At 42.0% G+C, this 17,159-nt stretch overlaps 2 protein-coding genes across 3 annotated transcripts in view; one reads left to right on the top strand and one right to left on the bottom strand.

The window, feature by feature from the left end:
• PEX10 (peroxisomal biogenesis factor 10) overlaps window positions 1–9,523 on the top strand; it is a 28,463-nt gene extending 18,940 nt beyond the window's left edge. The window contains exons 4-6 of the mRNA XM_063943081.1: window positions 883–1,058; window positions 2,617–2,752; window positions 7,136–9,523. Coding sequence (XP_063799151.1) covers window positions 883–1,058; window positions 2,617–2,752; window positions 7,136–7,204 — 381 coding nt within the window. The 3' untranslated portion in view covers window positions 7,205–9,523. The remainder of the gene's footprint in view (window positions 1–882; window positions 1,059–2,616; window positions 2,753–7,135) is intronic.
• Window positions 9,524–10,972: 1,449 nt separating this feature from the next.
• Window positions 10,973–17,159, bottom strand: part of RER1 (retention in endoplasmic reticulum sorting receptor 1) — a 154,814-nt gene continuing 148,627 nt past the window's right edge. For both annotated transcript variants that reach the window (XM_063943082.1, XM_063943083.1), the window contains exon 7: window positions 10,973–16,884. In XM_063943082.1, coding sequence (XP_063799152.1) covers window positions 16,795–16,884 — 90 coding nt within the window. In that variant the 3' untranslated portion in view covers window positions 10,973–16,794. The remainder of the gene's footprint in view (window positions 16,885–17,159) is intronic.

Here is a 17,159-nt window from a genome sequence, read left to right as displayed (position 1 = left end):
GATGCGATGGCATCTCACTGTTTGTGCACATGCAGTACGCCTGTTGCGCATGCGCACTGGTCATTAATAGTTCAGTATGCCATACTGAATAAGGCCCTCAGTACACTGTTTCAGAATGTTTATTTTCCAAGGGTAACCTGAAAAAGAATGAGAGAGAAACTTGGAACATAACACTGAGGATGACTGTAGGTGAGGGAATTGACAGCAAGCTCCCTGATGGGGGAAAGCACCCATACTCTATCATGTGGGACTTTACTCCTTACAAGCTATTAGGAATGTAGACTAGTCCTGGATGTTAGGGAAATTGGACATTGGGGAACCCTCTATTGCATATGGTGGTCATACCTGCCTAGTTTGGGGTTTTGAGCAAGGTACACCTCCTCATCAGTGTTGGACTCCCATATCCCTTAAGATGCCCACATCAGAATTTGACTGATTATTAAAAAATAATAATTAGTCTCATATTGTCAAAAATTGGAAGCAGATACAATTTTTCTACAGTAGATCCTATAATTTCAAAACTTCATACGATGCATCACATGCATGGAAACGTGACCCGTCTACCTGATAAAGGCAAAACATCTAGGATAGTTTGGTCTCCATGGTTTCTTAAAGAGGGACAACATTGTTCATAACTGTCATGGGATGCTAACTGCTCCAAAACATGTATTCCCTATGACTATGAGGAGGCTATTAGTAACTGTATAGGAGGTATTAGAGAGTAGGAGGGGGTCAGAATATGGGCGAGACAGGGTGGCTGAGGTTGACCCTGCAGATACTGGGTCTATAACTACTAGTGTATGTACAATATGTGTGATACATAGAAATAAAATATCTCTGTGTTCTGTTACTATACATTTTACGTGCTTCATTCTTATGCAGCTTCGTGTCCGGGGATCAGTTGGGGACGACCGTCTTGTGCGTAGGAGTTACAGCCTCCTTGGTGCAGTGTCGCTCGTTCATCTCATGCTATTGTTTTGTGTTCAGCTGTATAATTTTCAGCAGAAGCAGGAGGCCCAGCAGAAATTTAAGCTCCATCGAAGAATGTCATATCAAAGGTAAAAACAAAAGGGCCAACAGGCCACACAAAGTCCCTCACAGACAGAGAGGAGGACCCAGGAGAACTTATGTTATTAGAAAGTTGCTGTCGTTTTATTTCTTCCTGAATCCTGATACTTTCCTCCACCCTACCCAAACATAATATGATGGTCAGCACGGTGATGCATTTTTATTGCCTTGAAGTGCTGGGACAATATGTGGAGTTTGTATGTGCTCCCCTGTTTGTATGGGGTTTCTCCAGGTGTCTTCCTACACTCAAAAAAAACCAAAAAAAAAACAAAAACCAATAGCTGGATTAAGTATACACTGGCTTATATTAAAGGAACATTTAGAATGTAAGCTCTTATAGGACAGATACCGATGGAAAATATTACTATCCTATATTATTTTATAATTATCCTTTATTTATATTGCGCCACAAGTAGTCAGCAGCACCTTACAATATACATAAACAGGAACAGCATGAACACAAAAAAAGAGACTTAAGGGGCTTACACATGGTACGATTCTGCCTATGTGGCCGATTTGTTCTATGCGATTTCCCTTGAACTCCCTGCAGCCACTGATATTGACTATACACAAAGTGCGATTTTTGCCGTGTACGATTTTGACTATGGCCAATTTTTACTATACTATGTACTAGATTGTACACTTTCTAGTCAAAATTGGCCTGCCTGCACAGTCAATTTTTTCTTGCGATACTGACCCCGCGGGAGCACGCATCGGCATCGCAAGCTGTATAATAGGTGCGATATGCACTATGTTTTATACAAATCTGGACTATATAGTCCATATCACTAGTTTTATCTCACTGTGTGTATGCAGCTTTACAGTACAAAACATTGCAGAACAAGGACACGGTCTATAATCATTCTGCAGTAGTAGTCCTAAGACCCAAATCAGTAACTGGAAGGCCAAACCCAAAAGTTTGGTTGTGTTGTTGGTAGTGTGGCGATGATGGTATGAGTGAGGGAATGGAAAAGCACAAGAGGGAAGAGAGCCCTGCTCTTGAGAGATTACGATCTATAGGATTTATCATTAAGGGAAGGAACTAGAGCTGGAGTGTTCAGATATTCTTTGTAAAGCGCTATATAAATGGTAAATGAATAGTAACTATGACTGCATACTCTCCAGAATGACAGCGGCACAATTTGGAATGACAAATCATGCAGATCGTCTGGTGTGTACCCTTAATTGTGCGCTCCCGCAGATGACATATGATAAAGTTTGATAGTCCGTGTTGCGCGGTCAATCAAACAATATTGTGTGTGCGACTGTGCAGTGTAATGAAGGACAGAACACGGTATTGTTCAGTCATTCATTTCATTGTGTAATGTGTACCGGCAATATTGCATGGTCCAGGAAGAAGGGAATTTGTCCTGACCCATGGCAAGATTGCCGGTCGTTTTAATGTGTGCCCAGCCTAACTGTGTAGCAAATAAGCCAGTACACACACATTTACTTAGTTCAGGTACGTAAATGGGCATATGTAAATAGGGTGGACAGAGGGGGAAAGGGTAGCCTAATTCTATACTATTGTGTTATTTGTATTCCTAGGGCACCACCCCATGAGAAATCCTACCAGCGGACAGCAAAATGCACATTGTGCTTAGAACAGCGGAGGCACAGTACAGCGACACCTTGTGGTCACCTCTTTTGCTGGGAGTGCATTACGGAGTGGTGTAATTCCAAGGTGAGGCCTGGATGTAGTTTCATTGGATTTCTAGTGTAGCTCCAGTTAAACAACACTTTAAAAAAATACATTATAAATCCATGCAATGAGCATAACTGGTTACAAGTGCCTGTGGTCTAGAAGTTTTACAGTCTAATAATTAAGCTTTATTGTATATACTGCAAATAAATTAGACTGCATTACATAGTTTTTCCATCTTAGAAATATAAGGCTGTTTTGCATAGTTGATGTTTTAGGTAAATGAAAGTCGCACATGGCATGAACCTCTATATACAAGTTCCAATTACCTATCAGACATATATATAATGAGTTAGTGTTTCTTCTGAAATATGATGTATATCTATAAATATTTATTTCCCCACACACTGAGATTTACATTCCTTTGAAAATTGAAATCTCATTTTGGGTAAATGTGACTGTTCTGTACACAGAGTATGTATATATATATTTAGCATAGAGCGTGACTCTTGAATAGTCACATGGGGTTTGGCTTAGGCTACGCCTCGCAGCCATCTGCCTAGTGCGATGTAGCCTAAACAATTACACATTGTAATCGGTCAGGTTCTCTTTTGATGTTAATGAAATAATTTTGCACTTCTACCAGTTGTTCGCTAAACAACAGGTTCCCTATGCCCAAATTGGTGTCCTGTGTACCGACCCTTATTCCCACACACTCATCTTACAGAACGCCAGACGTCCAAACTATAGAAGCCTTATGTTTTACAGCAGAACTTCATGCTTTACTTGACATGTACTGTGATGTTTACTCATAAATTATGCTGTTACATCAAGGAGAGTGTTGTACGCAGAATGTGCTGTAATTGCTTAATTAATTTCTATATGATGCGTCTTGGAAAAAAAGAAATGCCATCTGTTTTCCTGATTTACAGCACTGCAGAATAACACTGTACATCATTTTCATTATGTAAATGGGTCACTAAAGATAGATCCAACATAATAACTACTTCATGCTAATGTGGAAAACACTTAAAATAGTACATTAATAGTTCATTTTCAGATAACTGATTTAGGGGCTAATTCAGACCTGATTGTATTTGGCACGGTTACGATCAGCCACCCTGACGTGGGGGGACGCCCAGCGCAGGGCTAGTCCACCCCACATGTCTGGCCCTCCCCCTGCCTCATGGGTGTGATAGCATCGCACGGCGGCGATGCTATTGCACCCGGCGAGTAAGTCCCTACATACGCAGCATTGCTGCGAAACTCTTCGCCGCATCCCGTCACGCAGCCGCTGCGGCCCGCCCCCCGCACGGTATGAGCACGCCTGCGTTGCCCGGAACGCGTCCCCAAAACGGCGGCTGAACGCCACAGGCCCGCCCCCTCCCGCCCAGCGAACACTTCTGCCTGTCAATCAGGCAGAGGTGATCGCTGGGCTGAGATGCCGATTGCATCTTTGGCATGCACATGTGCACTGCGGCGCATGCGCAGTTCAGACCTGATCACACGCGGTGCGAAAACACACAGCAGCAATCAGGTCTGAATTAGCCCCTTAGTCCTTTTAATTAGAATGGTCTGATTCATCATAAGATATTTTTGTATTTTGACACATCTTAAGTTTTTAGAAGGGAGGTTTTTAATAATACTAAATTCTTCATGGTACAGGCTTTTTCAGCATGGAGCCCTATTTATACAATGTCTAGCCTGCACTCTAGACATTGGGAAAAGACACCTATTTGGCCATACATGTAGCGCCGGATGTAATGACACCCGAGTTTGGCGACCGTGGATTTTTTTTAAAGGGGCAATCACTTACAAGGCAAAACCATGCCTTGTAAGTGATTGCCCATTTAAAAAAAGACAGAAGTTCATCCGGCATCCCACGCGGGCGCCATTACATCCGGCCTGAAGGGTGAGATGGGATGAGATCCAGCCATTTGGGCCCATTATTCTCAGGTGATAAGGTCCTGTTAGGGAGGGTTAGAAGATTTGCCAACAGGCCTGGTAATGTTCTGTTTGATTTTAGATCAGATTATCTGCGCTGCGGTTGATTCTGGGCCACACTCTGGGAAGGTGGTATTTTCTTATGCTTTATTTATTTATAAGGCACCGCGAGGGGAAAACCAGACAACAAGATGGATAAGTATAGATACACAATTGCAGTGAGCAGTTAGAAGACTAAGGGGATAGGGCTCTGCTTGTACAAACTTACAAACTGCAGAAAATAGAGTCAGATACAATAGGGCAGGCCTGACCAACCTGTGGCTCTCAATCTGTTGTGAAACTACTAGTCCCAGCATGCCCTTCTACAGTTTTGCTATTGCTAGCAGGGCATTCTGGGATGTGTTGTTTCACAAGAGCTTTAGAGCCACAGGTTGGTAAGGAGTGGAAAAAATGAGTAATGGGCAGGTATTCCATTGGTTAGGAGCAGCCCTGGAGAAATCCTGAATGAGAGAGTGGCAAGTGGTGATAAGAGAGGTGGTGATACAGCATGCCGTAATGGAGCAGGTGGGAGTATCTGTAGATGTAGGAAGGAGAGGTGAGGTTAAGAACTCTTGTAGGCAGGGCCGGTGCTAGGGTGTTCGGCGCCTCCCTGCAAACTATTCATGTGTTTGATGGTGCAGCGGTGGCAGGTCCGTGAGGTTACTGCCAGTGGCTGTGTGCCCACAGTGCATATGCACTGTGCCAGGCACCACTGGCACAGTGTTAGTTATGGCCCTGTGCAGGGTATCTAGGGGAGGGCGACACAGTGGCTGTGAGAGAACACGACACAGCAACTGAGTGACACAGTGACTGGGACTGAACACAGAGGGGGGGATTGTGACACAATGACATAACACAAACTGGGGAGGGGGGTGGCAGAGTGACGTGACAGGGCACAGAGGGGGGTTTGACACAGTGACAGAACAGGGGGGGGGCACAGTGACAGAACGTTGGGGGTGACAGTGACAGAACATGGGGGGGTGGTGACACAGTGACAGAACATGGGGAAGGTGACGCAGTGACAGAACACAGAGAGGGGGGGGGGGGGGGGTGGTACAGCGTGACATCAGGGTGTCTGTAATATCACGAGATCCTGGAGTTTCAATAGGTATGTTACCCTAGGAGCTTGCAGCCTGGGCCATACCCTCCCCCTGCCGAATGACCTGACCTGCTGTGCATCGCTCAGAGCCGCCCACTTGGGATACCAGATATCTGCCTCAGTGCTGCCTGTCTCTCTCTGCCCACAGCGGACACCACAATTACTTGGGGCCAGGCGAGCGTGTTTCCCCTTGTGCGCCGATCACCGCAGCTGTAAAGACTCTGGGAGGGGAGAGCTTCATGGCGGCAGCGGAGGAGCACAGCATGGCTAATAGCAGCAGCAGTATGAGGTGCTTGAGGGGGCGGTGCTTGCTGCAATCACACTGGGTGAGCTGGAGGGGTGGGGTTTGCTGAATGCTGACCTGTCCCACTCTGGACTCCGGAGAGGACATGGTTTGTTGTTAACCCCCCACATACACACGCACCCCCCACACACACACACTTTTTCAGTCACTCTCCCCCAACTTACCATTCTGTTTGTCCTCCTCTGCAGCCTGGTCCCGTGTAGCACCGCCCCCTTTTCGGGATGGCCTGTGAAGTGTGACATAACGCTGTCATAGGAAGGAGGAGGCTTCATCATGTTGCCGGCAGCAGCAGGGTCCCAGGCACAGCACGGATGCAAAGCAGGCAGAGCGCCTCTCCTACCTGCTTTGCATCCCTTTGCTGAGCGGGTAGCGCCGGGCCTGCTTGTGGGCAAGAGATTACATTTTATTGTGAGTGGTGTAAGGAGCCAGCGGAGTGACTGGGGCAGCAGACGTAGAGGGTCATGATAGGAAAAGGAGGAGGGCTGGAAAGGGGCAAGGTGCAAGTTTGGAAAGGTAGAAAGCGAGATCAGTGTTTGGAGTAAACTGGTCAGAATAGAGTGCTGCCAAGGTTGGGTAAGGGACAGTGTTAAAAAAATAAATAAATAGTGTATTTAATAAAAAAAAAACATTTTCTGAATGCTTTAACAGGAGCGACTCTTTCTTTTTCGCAGTGCTACTGGACCAGGCATTCCCAACCACGGTCCTCAAGGCACACCAACAGTGCAGATTTTAGTGATATCCAGGCTGCAGCACAGTTGACTTAATTAATAGCTCAGTTATTTTGATTTAACCATCTGTGCTGCAGCCTGGATATCACGAAAACCTGCACTGTTGGTGTGCCTTGAGGACCGCAGTTGGGAATGCCTGGTTTACACAAACGACCAGCTACAACAGAGATCTGTAGTTTCAGGTCTGAATGCTGATCATGGTTCTTCCATAGTAATTAATTTGCTAGCTCCACAAGACTGTAAGCAGATGAGGAAGCCGCTGGACACTGTGCACTTCATGTGGTAACTTTCTGAACTCGTCCTCTTTTCAGGCTGAATGCCCGTTATGCAGAGAGAAATTTCACCCCCAGAAACTGGTCTACCTGCGGCATTACCGATGAGGACTTTTCTGTATGTCTCCCCGTGTCCGAGGGCTTCATGAGGCGTCTACATAAGCAGCTGCTTTACTGCACATTTAGGGTTGATGTGTTCTAACCCATTCCATGAAAGCACAAATACTCCATGCCAAACTCAGTTTGATGTTTACAGGATGTGTGCTGTCACATTGTGCTTACTGGTAACTGTCACTTCAGCAAGTCCTGTTACATAACGACTCCTGCCACAGGCAATACATCTACATTTACTCTCAAATACCAGATCTGTAATATGATCATTTTAGAATTCTGGAGTGAATTTGTAAATACTTTGGTTTAAAGCACATTTGTTGTGGAAATACCCCAGATTAGCAGGTTATCGGAGACTCAGAAGGGGTTGTGTGGTTCCCATCTGTTTCATACTTGAAGATTGCAGTCTCCATATGTACTCAGAGCAACTATACAATACGCACAAGTGCATCTGAATAATTTTATATAACATAACTATGTTTTTATTGTTGTCAACTGGGCCTCCTACTGCCATCTGCTGGCAGCTACAGGTCGCTGCTCCTTGCTATGTAAACTAGGCCTGTCACTTTTCTGCTACAAGAAACTACAGCGTCTGTCAGGCCGTGGTCTTGCAGCCCCCACCCCTCCCAAGCTCGGGTGGTATACATATTTCCTAATATACAGTAATACCTGGCACCTGAAAAAGATGTCCCAGGATGCCCTACAATTGTTCCAAAGGAGCTGTAAACAATTTTGTTTCTACTAGCCAACTTTTTTCTTTTTCAGGTGCCATGCTTAAAATACTGAGTGCTCAATCTGTTGTTTTTTAATATATGTACCCAAATATTTGAGCTGCCCATATAAACAAATAGCGCACAACACATACTAATGGGCCCTACAGACTTTGCGATTCGCTGCCGAGCTGCCCGACTGGGGGGGCAGTGACGGGTGGAGTAAAGTTTCTTCACTCCCCCGTCACCCAGCTCCATAGAAGTGCAGGCAAATCTGGACGATCTCATCCATATTGGCCTGCATGCACAAGCGACGGGGCCCCAGCGATGAACGGGCGCGGGGCCGCGCATCGTTCATTGCTGGTGCCTCCACACGGAAAGATATGAACGGTATATCGTTCATTAATGGAGATCGTTCATATCTTTCAGTATTATCGCCCAGTGTGTAGGGCCCATAACTTATGTGCAGCAACACATCACAGACATGGAGGGAGATCCAGTTATGAGCAACGCCAAATAATAGTTTCTAGTTCAAGTGCTTAAATGAAAAATAAAACACAAGTGAGCAGTTGACGGATGTTGTAGAACTACATAGCTCAGCATGTCCTTATCACAATTTTTTTTGAGCATATCCTGTAATTTTGTGTAGAGCCAGAAGATGAGGTGGGATGGGTTAGCCCTGCATATAGCTGTGCCGAGTATCAAAAAAGCTGTGACCAGTGTTCAAATGTGAATCTTTAGCGCAGCTTCCTTTACCCTGCGACAGAGAAATGAGAGCACATTTCATTGTCAGGAGCCTGTAATGTAGCAATGGAAGCTAAAGTGACATAGTCTAGAGTAAGAGTAACCCTGTCCACCATTGCTGTAGACCCTATACTGGTTATCTAAACACAGTGCCTCGTGCCTCATCTGTGGTGGCGCCAGTACCTAGTGAATTGATAGGCTGTGTTCTTGTATTGTTCCAGCCAACTGAATGACTGCTTCCATGGTGTGCAGGCAACAGTTTTACTCTCTCCACAATATCTTCCATGCACAAAAGGAATTCAGCTTTAGGTGGAATAACAGTAGTTGAACTGAACCCAGTGTATTGCTTACGTGGGGTCTGGTATCACACTGAAGTGGGCAGCTGATCTCTCCTCATTCCACTGACCTGGTCATTTCTGCAGTATTGGAGGAAAGTATCACAGAGCCAAAGCAAACATCAGCTGGCCCACTGTATTGGCTGAGATACCAGCACCCAGGCTACTGCTAGATTGGAATTAATTTATGTACTAAAATGCTCATGTCCAACATTACACAACACACTGATGTCTAACCTGTCATAAAATAATTTGTATGTTCTGTATTTCCCTGTGCAAAGATCATCAGCAACTGACTACTGCTTATCTCTGACCAGGCATTGCCAAAACTACTACTAACTTGCACCTAATTGTATTGTTCATGTAATGTTTGACAAAAATGTTGATTTGAGAATACATTTGATTAATATATACAGAAGTTTGGGAAAATGTACTTATTAATCAATATTGTTTGTGTTAAAAAAAAAAAAAAGTTAATTCAATAACATTTTGCTATAATGGATTAAATACTATGTGTTTGAATGAAATTTGTTTTCATCAAAGACTATTATCTCAGTGTGAATCTGTCACCATTAGTAGGGGAAAATACATGTTAAAGGTGACCAAAGCTCTAGCGTTACTGGTTTTTGGGCAGATTAGTAACGCTTGTTTTTGTTTTCAGGGTTTGTATATGCAGACAGGCAGGGAGAGCAGAGGGCTCTTATATAGATACTTTTCCTGCAGCAAACCTTCCTGCACAGAGCTAGTAGATGAAACTGCCTACAAGTGGTCATGTCAGCACTGGCAGTGCTGCCATCAGGGGATCCTATTGTTTGGGGCGTCAGTGAGCAGGAGGGCCCAAAATACTGAATGACTGTTATACAACTCCTGCAGCCGCTGGCATGAAAGACAGGCAGCTAGCAGCTTCAGGTGGTTGTTTCTCTATGTTCATGTAAAACGGAGAGTGTGGTACTTGGCTATGATATCACAGTCAGGCTACATATTCCCACTGTGAGGACCTGAGGATACAGCTCTCCTCTCCTGCAGTAGGGGTGCCCCAGGCTCAGCACTGCATGGCAAAAGATCTCTGAACAGTACAGGTGCTGCCAAGGCTTGTACTGTACAGTGAGACAGGCACCAGAGGGCATTGTGCTGACTGAATGGGCTGTGGCATAAGGGAAGAAGTGTTCTGGCGTCTAGGAAAAAAATATATCCTCATTGATCTGTGCGCCTGATTTAGAGATGCATTCAAACCCGGTGCTTTGCGAACATCTCCGATCCACAGGACCCATTCTAAATGATTGCATGCTGCCAACATCGCAAGCACCTGATCCGATACTGCGTTTTCAGATGCAGCACTCACATTGCAGATGCTGACAGGGTGGCCCACACTCAGCATGACAGCACCGACTCCCAGCAGCAGGATTTCCAGAAATCCGGCAGCTCCTGTGTGAGTGGCGACCGCCTTCCTAATATAATCCGGACCTGGTGCCCGTCGTTTTGACGAACTAGTAGAATATAATCTTCAAATAAGATCTGTAGTGATAAATAGTAGAGGAAATCATGGGGGTGATTTAGCCCAGGATTTTCCATTTCCCATAATCATCCCTCCACCGAGGCCAAGATAACAACTGGGATTTTTATCCTCTTCTGGATCTACACAATTTAAGTTTCTGAAAGAGTGAACTCAACAGTCCGTCTTCTTCATCCTTACCATCAGCAGCATTCAATACAAATCAAAGGGGGCAAATTCCGCAGGCGCTTTGGTATATTAAATAGACGCCAAGGATAGAAAAGGTAATAGAAGGTACAGTATGGCAGTATCGCCCACTAGTAAAATCCTTACCTGAAGTCTTGAAAGACTTCAAACTGGTTTTATTTAGAGGAAGAGTTACTTGTTCATTATCCCGTATGTTGTCAGTATATCTTAGTAGTTACCATTTCTATCATTGCCAGCTTATAATAAACCCTGTCATTGCAAAATATACGTCCAAAGCTTCCATTTGGCAATGTTTTATTTTAGACATTTCCTGCAGTCTTACATTTTTGTGCATAATGTCCAGAACATACACAAAACACAATAAAAAGTCATAGTTATTAAGGAGCAGTGTGTTATGGGGAAGATTATTACCCATCATATCTTACTGGCACATTTTCTATTTTAACCCAATCAGATACCACTGCATCAATGAAGTGACTTAATTCTCAGTAGCCAGAATTAGAGGGAACATATGTAATGTACTACATGGATATGCCCATAAAAGTTTATTATTTCACCATTTCTGGAGTTTGAGACAGCGGCTACTGAGAGTTGGGTGTGAAAGCCACTTTGCCAAAAAAATAGTTTAAAGTTGCTACTTAGCTTTGTGGGAGAACCAATTTCTCTTTGTGTTTCAGGGACAAATAGGGGTTACTAGCCATACAGGCTGTATCACAGCAAGGTCAGATGTATGCATAGCAAAAACTGCACCAATGCCATGCACATCTGAACTAATAAAAACATACAGTATATTTATTTTATATATGGCCTGTATAAAATGGCTGAGCTAACTGCTACAAGTTACACACTATGTATGGATGGTGCAAATGCTTGACATCAACAGAGCATCGAAAAGCATGTACTGCCAGCTAGCATCTGTATTTCAAACTAATAGGAAATAAATATTATTTATTTCTAGTATAGTCTATGGCAGAGTTTCCCAAACTCAGGACTGTTATTATGCCTCGGTTGGGAAACACAGATTTATATGTATGGGATTCTACATACAGTAGGTTCAGAAGAACGACATTGTGCTAATCATTAAAAAAAGGACAAAAACATCTATAATCGAAAACAAATAACACCTGTCTGGATGAAACCGTTATCTGGAACAGACACACCTATAGAAATGTCCTGCAAATAGTGAGTCTGGCTAGCCTTCAAATAAATTGTATTACGAAGGATTGCAGGTGTTCCAATATATTGGTATACAGGTATATCTAGAATGCTCAGATGACGCAAGTGATAACCCCCTACTCGCTCACTTTGTAGTCCTCTTCAGAATGAGTAGGAGGAAATGCTCAGTAACAGACTGAACAGCAATGTTATTCTGGAGGGTGTAGTATGGATTGCCAGAGGTCAGGGTCCTGGCGACCAGCATACCGGCGCCGGAATCCCGACCGCTGGCATACCGACAGCTGGGCGAGCGCAAATGAGCCCCTTGCGGGCTTGCTGCGCTCGCCACGCTGCGGACACAGTGGCGCGTGTATCTATTCTCCCTCCAGGGGGATTGTGGACCCCCAAGAGGGAGAAAAGATGTCGGTATGCCGGCGGTCGGGATTCCAGCGCCAGTATGATAGTCGCCGGGAGCCTGAAGACCACCCATTCTGGAGACCAGGATTTTACATCATTTACTCCATACCATCCACCCATTTCTCTATCAGGTAAAATGGATGTTGTAAATGGTAATCCCTGTGTGAAAAGCAAAAAATATGGTTTGAGTTTTAGTATCACTTGCGAATGTACTAGATAAATGATAGATGTAATCTAATTTGGTTGCTAATGGTAACATCTCCACTTGTTCTTTTTAGAAGTTTTAGTAAATCTAACCCCAGATCTTTTACAAATGCTGGCTGAGAATATGATCATTAACAACATAAGTCAGGGATTTACACCAGTATAAAGAAACATCCAACGTTATTGGTGAACACAAATACTAGTTAAGAGCAGCAATGTAACTCATTTCTGTAGGCACTTAAAGGGCAAACCTTATATTATGGATTTATATGAAGAGTGTGGATCATAGATAATGAAGAGCGATCAGATTAGATACATATTTGTGGGGCTAGCAGGGTACTTAACATACTGCCCTGTAATTAGCACCCTATATAAACCCTACATTACTCAACCAGTCCCACTTCCTTTACTCAGATTCAGCTTTCACCATAACATACAATTACCATAATATCTCCAAAATGGTAATTTAGGGGCATATTTATTAACAAGTGATAGTTATTATCACTCATTACTAATCTTAAATGGTGCTTCAGTCAATCAGCTACTAACTGCCATGATTTAAAAAAATGACAGGAGCTGATTGGCTGGAGCACCATTTAAGATCAGTAATGGTTGATAACAAGAATATCACTTGTTATTAAATATGCCCTTAATATCATTATTACTATATCCTGGGGCCTTGAAGCTTAATAATGGATTTTCATGCATTTCCTTCAAAAATTCCATTTATTATACTAAATCAATAAAAGGTGATGTGCTTCTCCCATAGCCAGAAATACAAAGCAAAGTTACTTTGTGGCAGGGACGGATTCAGGGTAATAAACTATTAAAGTTTTTGTATTGTTTTTAAATAGCTGCTTTACATCTAAAATTATGTAAATGAAGACATGCAAATCAGTGTTTTTACAAAAAAAGAAATTAAAATAAATGGACTGACAAGTCTGTCCGTCCCCTGTTGGTACTTTGCACAATACATATGGATTGTGTAGGTGGGAGGGAAGAATAAAAATAAAAAAATAATCTCAAACAATAATTAAAATAGGACATATATATATATATATAAATTTAAGTTTTCAAAGTAACTGAAAAGAAAACATTGTTTTGAACCATTGAGAGAAGAAAAAATATATTTTGCTTAAAGTTACCTGTTGCCTGCGTAGAGTAGAGGCAGCCATTTTGGTAACTGAACCAATACATGTGGTAATTCAGTCTCATCCCTTCACTAGGAGCCAGGCCTTTATATTTATTAATCATAAAATGTCTCAGTGATGTGACCGGTTCCTACTGCATGGATGGCCTCCATTATCATGTATGATAAGTGTGTAACAAAATGGCTGCTGTCACTCTGTGGGTGACCGGTATTTTAGAATTCCAAAAAAGCTTGAAAATAAGAGGAAATAGAAAAAAAAAATCACGCGTATCAAACTTTCAGATCTCTTAACTCTGCTGTACCTCCATATCCCAGTCATATAATTCAGCAGAAGTCTGTCACTAATCTACAGTCTCAACATGTTCACAACAGATCATTTACTACCGTAACCAAACCCCTGCAGGTATTGTGTGAAAAACTCAAAACTTTATTGCACCAGTCCAATTTTAGAAAAGTGAATCCTAGTATTTTACAACATTATTGTTAATTTGTAGATGCAGAGATCAGTTTTTATCTAGTTACAATAAGGAAACACTATTTTAAAATTTAAATAAGATATTTGATTAACATAGGTGTCAAACGGTCAGCCACTATTCTATATTAAATACTCTTCATAAATTATATATATAAAAAAAAATAACCATGATAGAAGTGATAGGGCTGATGAATCTTTCACTGATCCAATATGCACGAGTTTTGTAGCATTCACAGATTTTTACCAAGCCAAATTTAAAATGTCAAATACTATTTATCCATGTTAGTGTTCAAATATTGGTCTTAATCCTCATTTAGCTGCTTTAAATGGCTTCCTACAATGGGGTCTATTCAATGCCTGTCGGATCCTCTCCAACAGGTCAGTATTCAATTAGCGGGCCTTCCAGACAGGTTTTGCCCGTTTTCGACAAAGCTGACCTGACCTATCAATATAGTAAGTAGACCCAAGAAGAGGTTACTTTAAATCTGGTTGTTTCTGCTTATTGTTGATCCCAATATCACAGGTAATGCTTGTTGTTTAATCAATTTGTGAACTAATAACAAATAGAACCCTAAGTTGTTGCAGGTCTGAGATTCATATTATACCTATAGATTTCAAAATGTTAGATGTTCTATCAACAATATAGGTAAATAATATAGGGGAGTATTCAATTAGAGCAGTTTTTTCGACTGACCCTTTTTTATTTGACCTTTTCAATGCCCGTGCCGTTTTTTTCGACTGGTTGAATAATCCGGCATGGGAGAAAACCACGTGGATCGGCGAAGTTGCCGCTGATCCACGTGTTTTGTCGAATTTTCAACAGTTTTTAGATCTATTTTCGCCTATGCCGATCCCAAAAAAAAAAAGGCCTTGGGCGAAAATGAAAATGCCCACTATTAAATATACTGAGGTCAAATTAGTGCCGATTTTCCGACTAATTGAATATACCCCATGAAGCAATCCTCAATAATATGCTGTGGCTACAACAGACGCATGAACCCAATGAATTTGTAGCAATGACAGGCCTTGTAGCTTTGCCATCTTGTTTTCATGAACTCCTAAAGGGGCCTTTCAGCCTATCACTAGGAGGTTATGCTGAAAAGAACAGGATGTAAAGAATGCACTGTTTAATTGCTGTACGACCCCACCCGCACACATATACAGCGCCAAATACGTTCTATTCTTTAAAAGGAGGACATTAGTTACATATCTGTGAGTGTTTCAAATTACTGTCATATTGAATCAGCTTTTACGTGAGTTACAGTTCTTTCAGCTTTGGAAATCATTCTTATTTGCCCTTCACTATGTACTGAAATCTTTTGGCAGCCAAACTTTTCTATTATGTTTTTTAAATTAAAATACAATCTGTAGGTAAGAACTAACATTCTGCCAGCATGTCATGTTTCACCCTCCAGAACAGGTGTATAGGAATTATTGTGTTCTGCTGCATAATCACTGATCCAATAAGAATTTGAAATACTTATTACTTTGATGTATCTGAGTGGCCTAATTTACATTGAGTATAGAGTTAAATTTATGTGGTTAGAGCTCACTCCCAGTGATAGATAACACATTGTAAATTAAATGGCATTCATTCAGCTTTATTAAATGTTGCTTTTAAAATATCTGCAACAACTTATTTTTAATTTGGTTACCATGATCATAAGAAATGGTAGATACAGGGAAGTGGGGTATCAAGTGCCACCAAAACGTGGACACAATAATCTCCACCACACAGGCAAAATTCTATTGTTTCTGAGATGGCTAGCCTACAACCAAAATAAGAGGTTTCATGGCACAAATAATAGGTGGCCACAGGTGACAGCTCCTCTGCGATCAAGTAAAGTAGTCTATTTAAATTGGCTCCACCCATTTCAGAAATCTATATTTACAAATTTAAAAGAAAAAAACAAACCACAAAACACCTGACAAAAAAAACACTCTTTTTTCCTAATTTGGGGATCGATTTCCCCTTTTTATGACATGAGAAACCCAGCCCCTTCCAGTGCTATCAGATTACATATCTAAGTCATGTTAACTGAGATGCATATAATGGAATATATTCCATAACCTGCCAGAGAAAGAGCAAACGTCATTCTAAGGTCTGTACCACAAATAGGAAAAAGCCAAATGAGGCACTGCAGGAATTTAGTTACCAATAGTGTTTTCTGCCCAGATGGAAGTCTAACCAGATGAGCTCAATGTATTCAATTAGAAATATTAGCAAAAATAATGAGAGGTGCATTGATAGATTTGTTTAAAGTGGACCAATTGGCTACACACATTGGAAGCAGCCATTTTGTAGCTAGGCCAATACTTTATAAGAATCTAGGAACCTGTGACATCACTGAGATAGGAATTGGTTTCGTTTACAAAATAGCTGCCTCCACTACGCACAGAGCAAAGGTCTACCTTAAGTCACAGTGTTTAGCAGAATCGGATCCACTTTAGCCGTCTGATTAGATTTGTATCAATACACTCAACAGCAACTCTGATGTGACACCCTGCCTATGGAGGGAAGGTAAAAAACATCCTTAGCGAGAAAGTAAAGGAGCGCTACCAGCTTTTAAAATCACCTATGCTTATGTGGATAAAAAGGCATTGATACAGTGGCTCAAAACGTTTTTTTTTTTTCTTTTCTTTTTTTTGTTGGTTTCATTTTTACATAAGAAAGTCAAAAAAAAAGTGACAGTTTCTTTTAACTGGAGAATGGCTTCCCGGTTTCCTCCTTTCCTCTGTATTTCCGCTTGCCATGTGTGAATGGGATGTATCTGTACTTGACCATGTGCTGCAAGACAAAAGAACAGAGGTCACTCTTCTGTCACTACACTTTGTAGGTTTCTGCTGCGTATAACACTGACAACTGTAACACTGCAACTGTGCACAGCAAAACATTTTTATTTGCAGACCATTTAAGTTAGGTTCGCCTCTATAAAAGAGCTGTGAGTAACAGATGTAAAAAATAAAGAAATAAAGTCAAAAACCTAAAGGTAAGGAAAAAAGAAGAAGAAAGGGCACGGGTCAACCTGCTTCAAAGTCTTCCTGTATCTCAACCATAATCAG

Source organism: Pseudophryne corroboree, chromosome 10, assembly GCF_028390025.1.
Source record: "Pseudophryne corroboree isolate aPseCor3 chromosome 10, aPseCor3.hap2, whole genome shotgun sequence".
NCBI classification, from domain to species: domain Eukaryota; kingdom Metazoa; phylum Chordata; class Amphibia; order Anura; family Myobatrachidae; genus Pseudophryne; species Pseudophryne corroboree.
The sequence above is the reverse complement of the archived record's forward strand: the minus strand, read 5'-3'. Positions and strand labels throughout refer to the sequence as shown.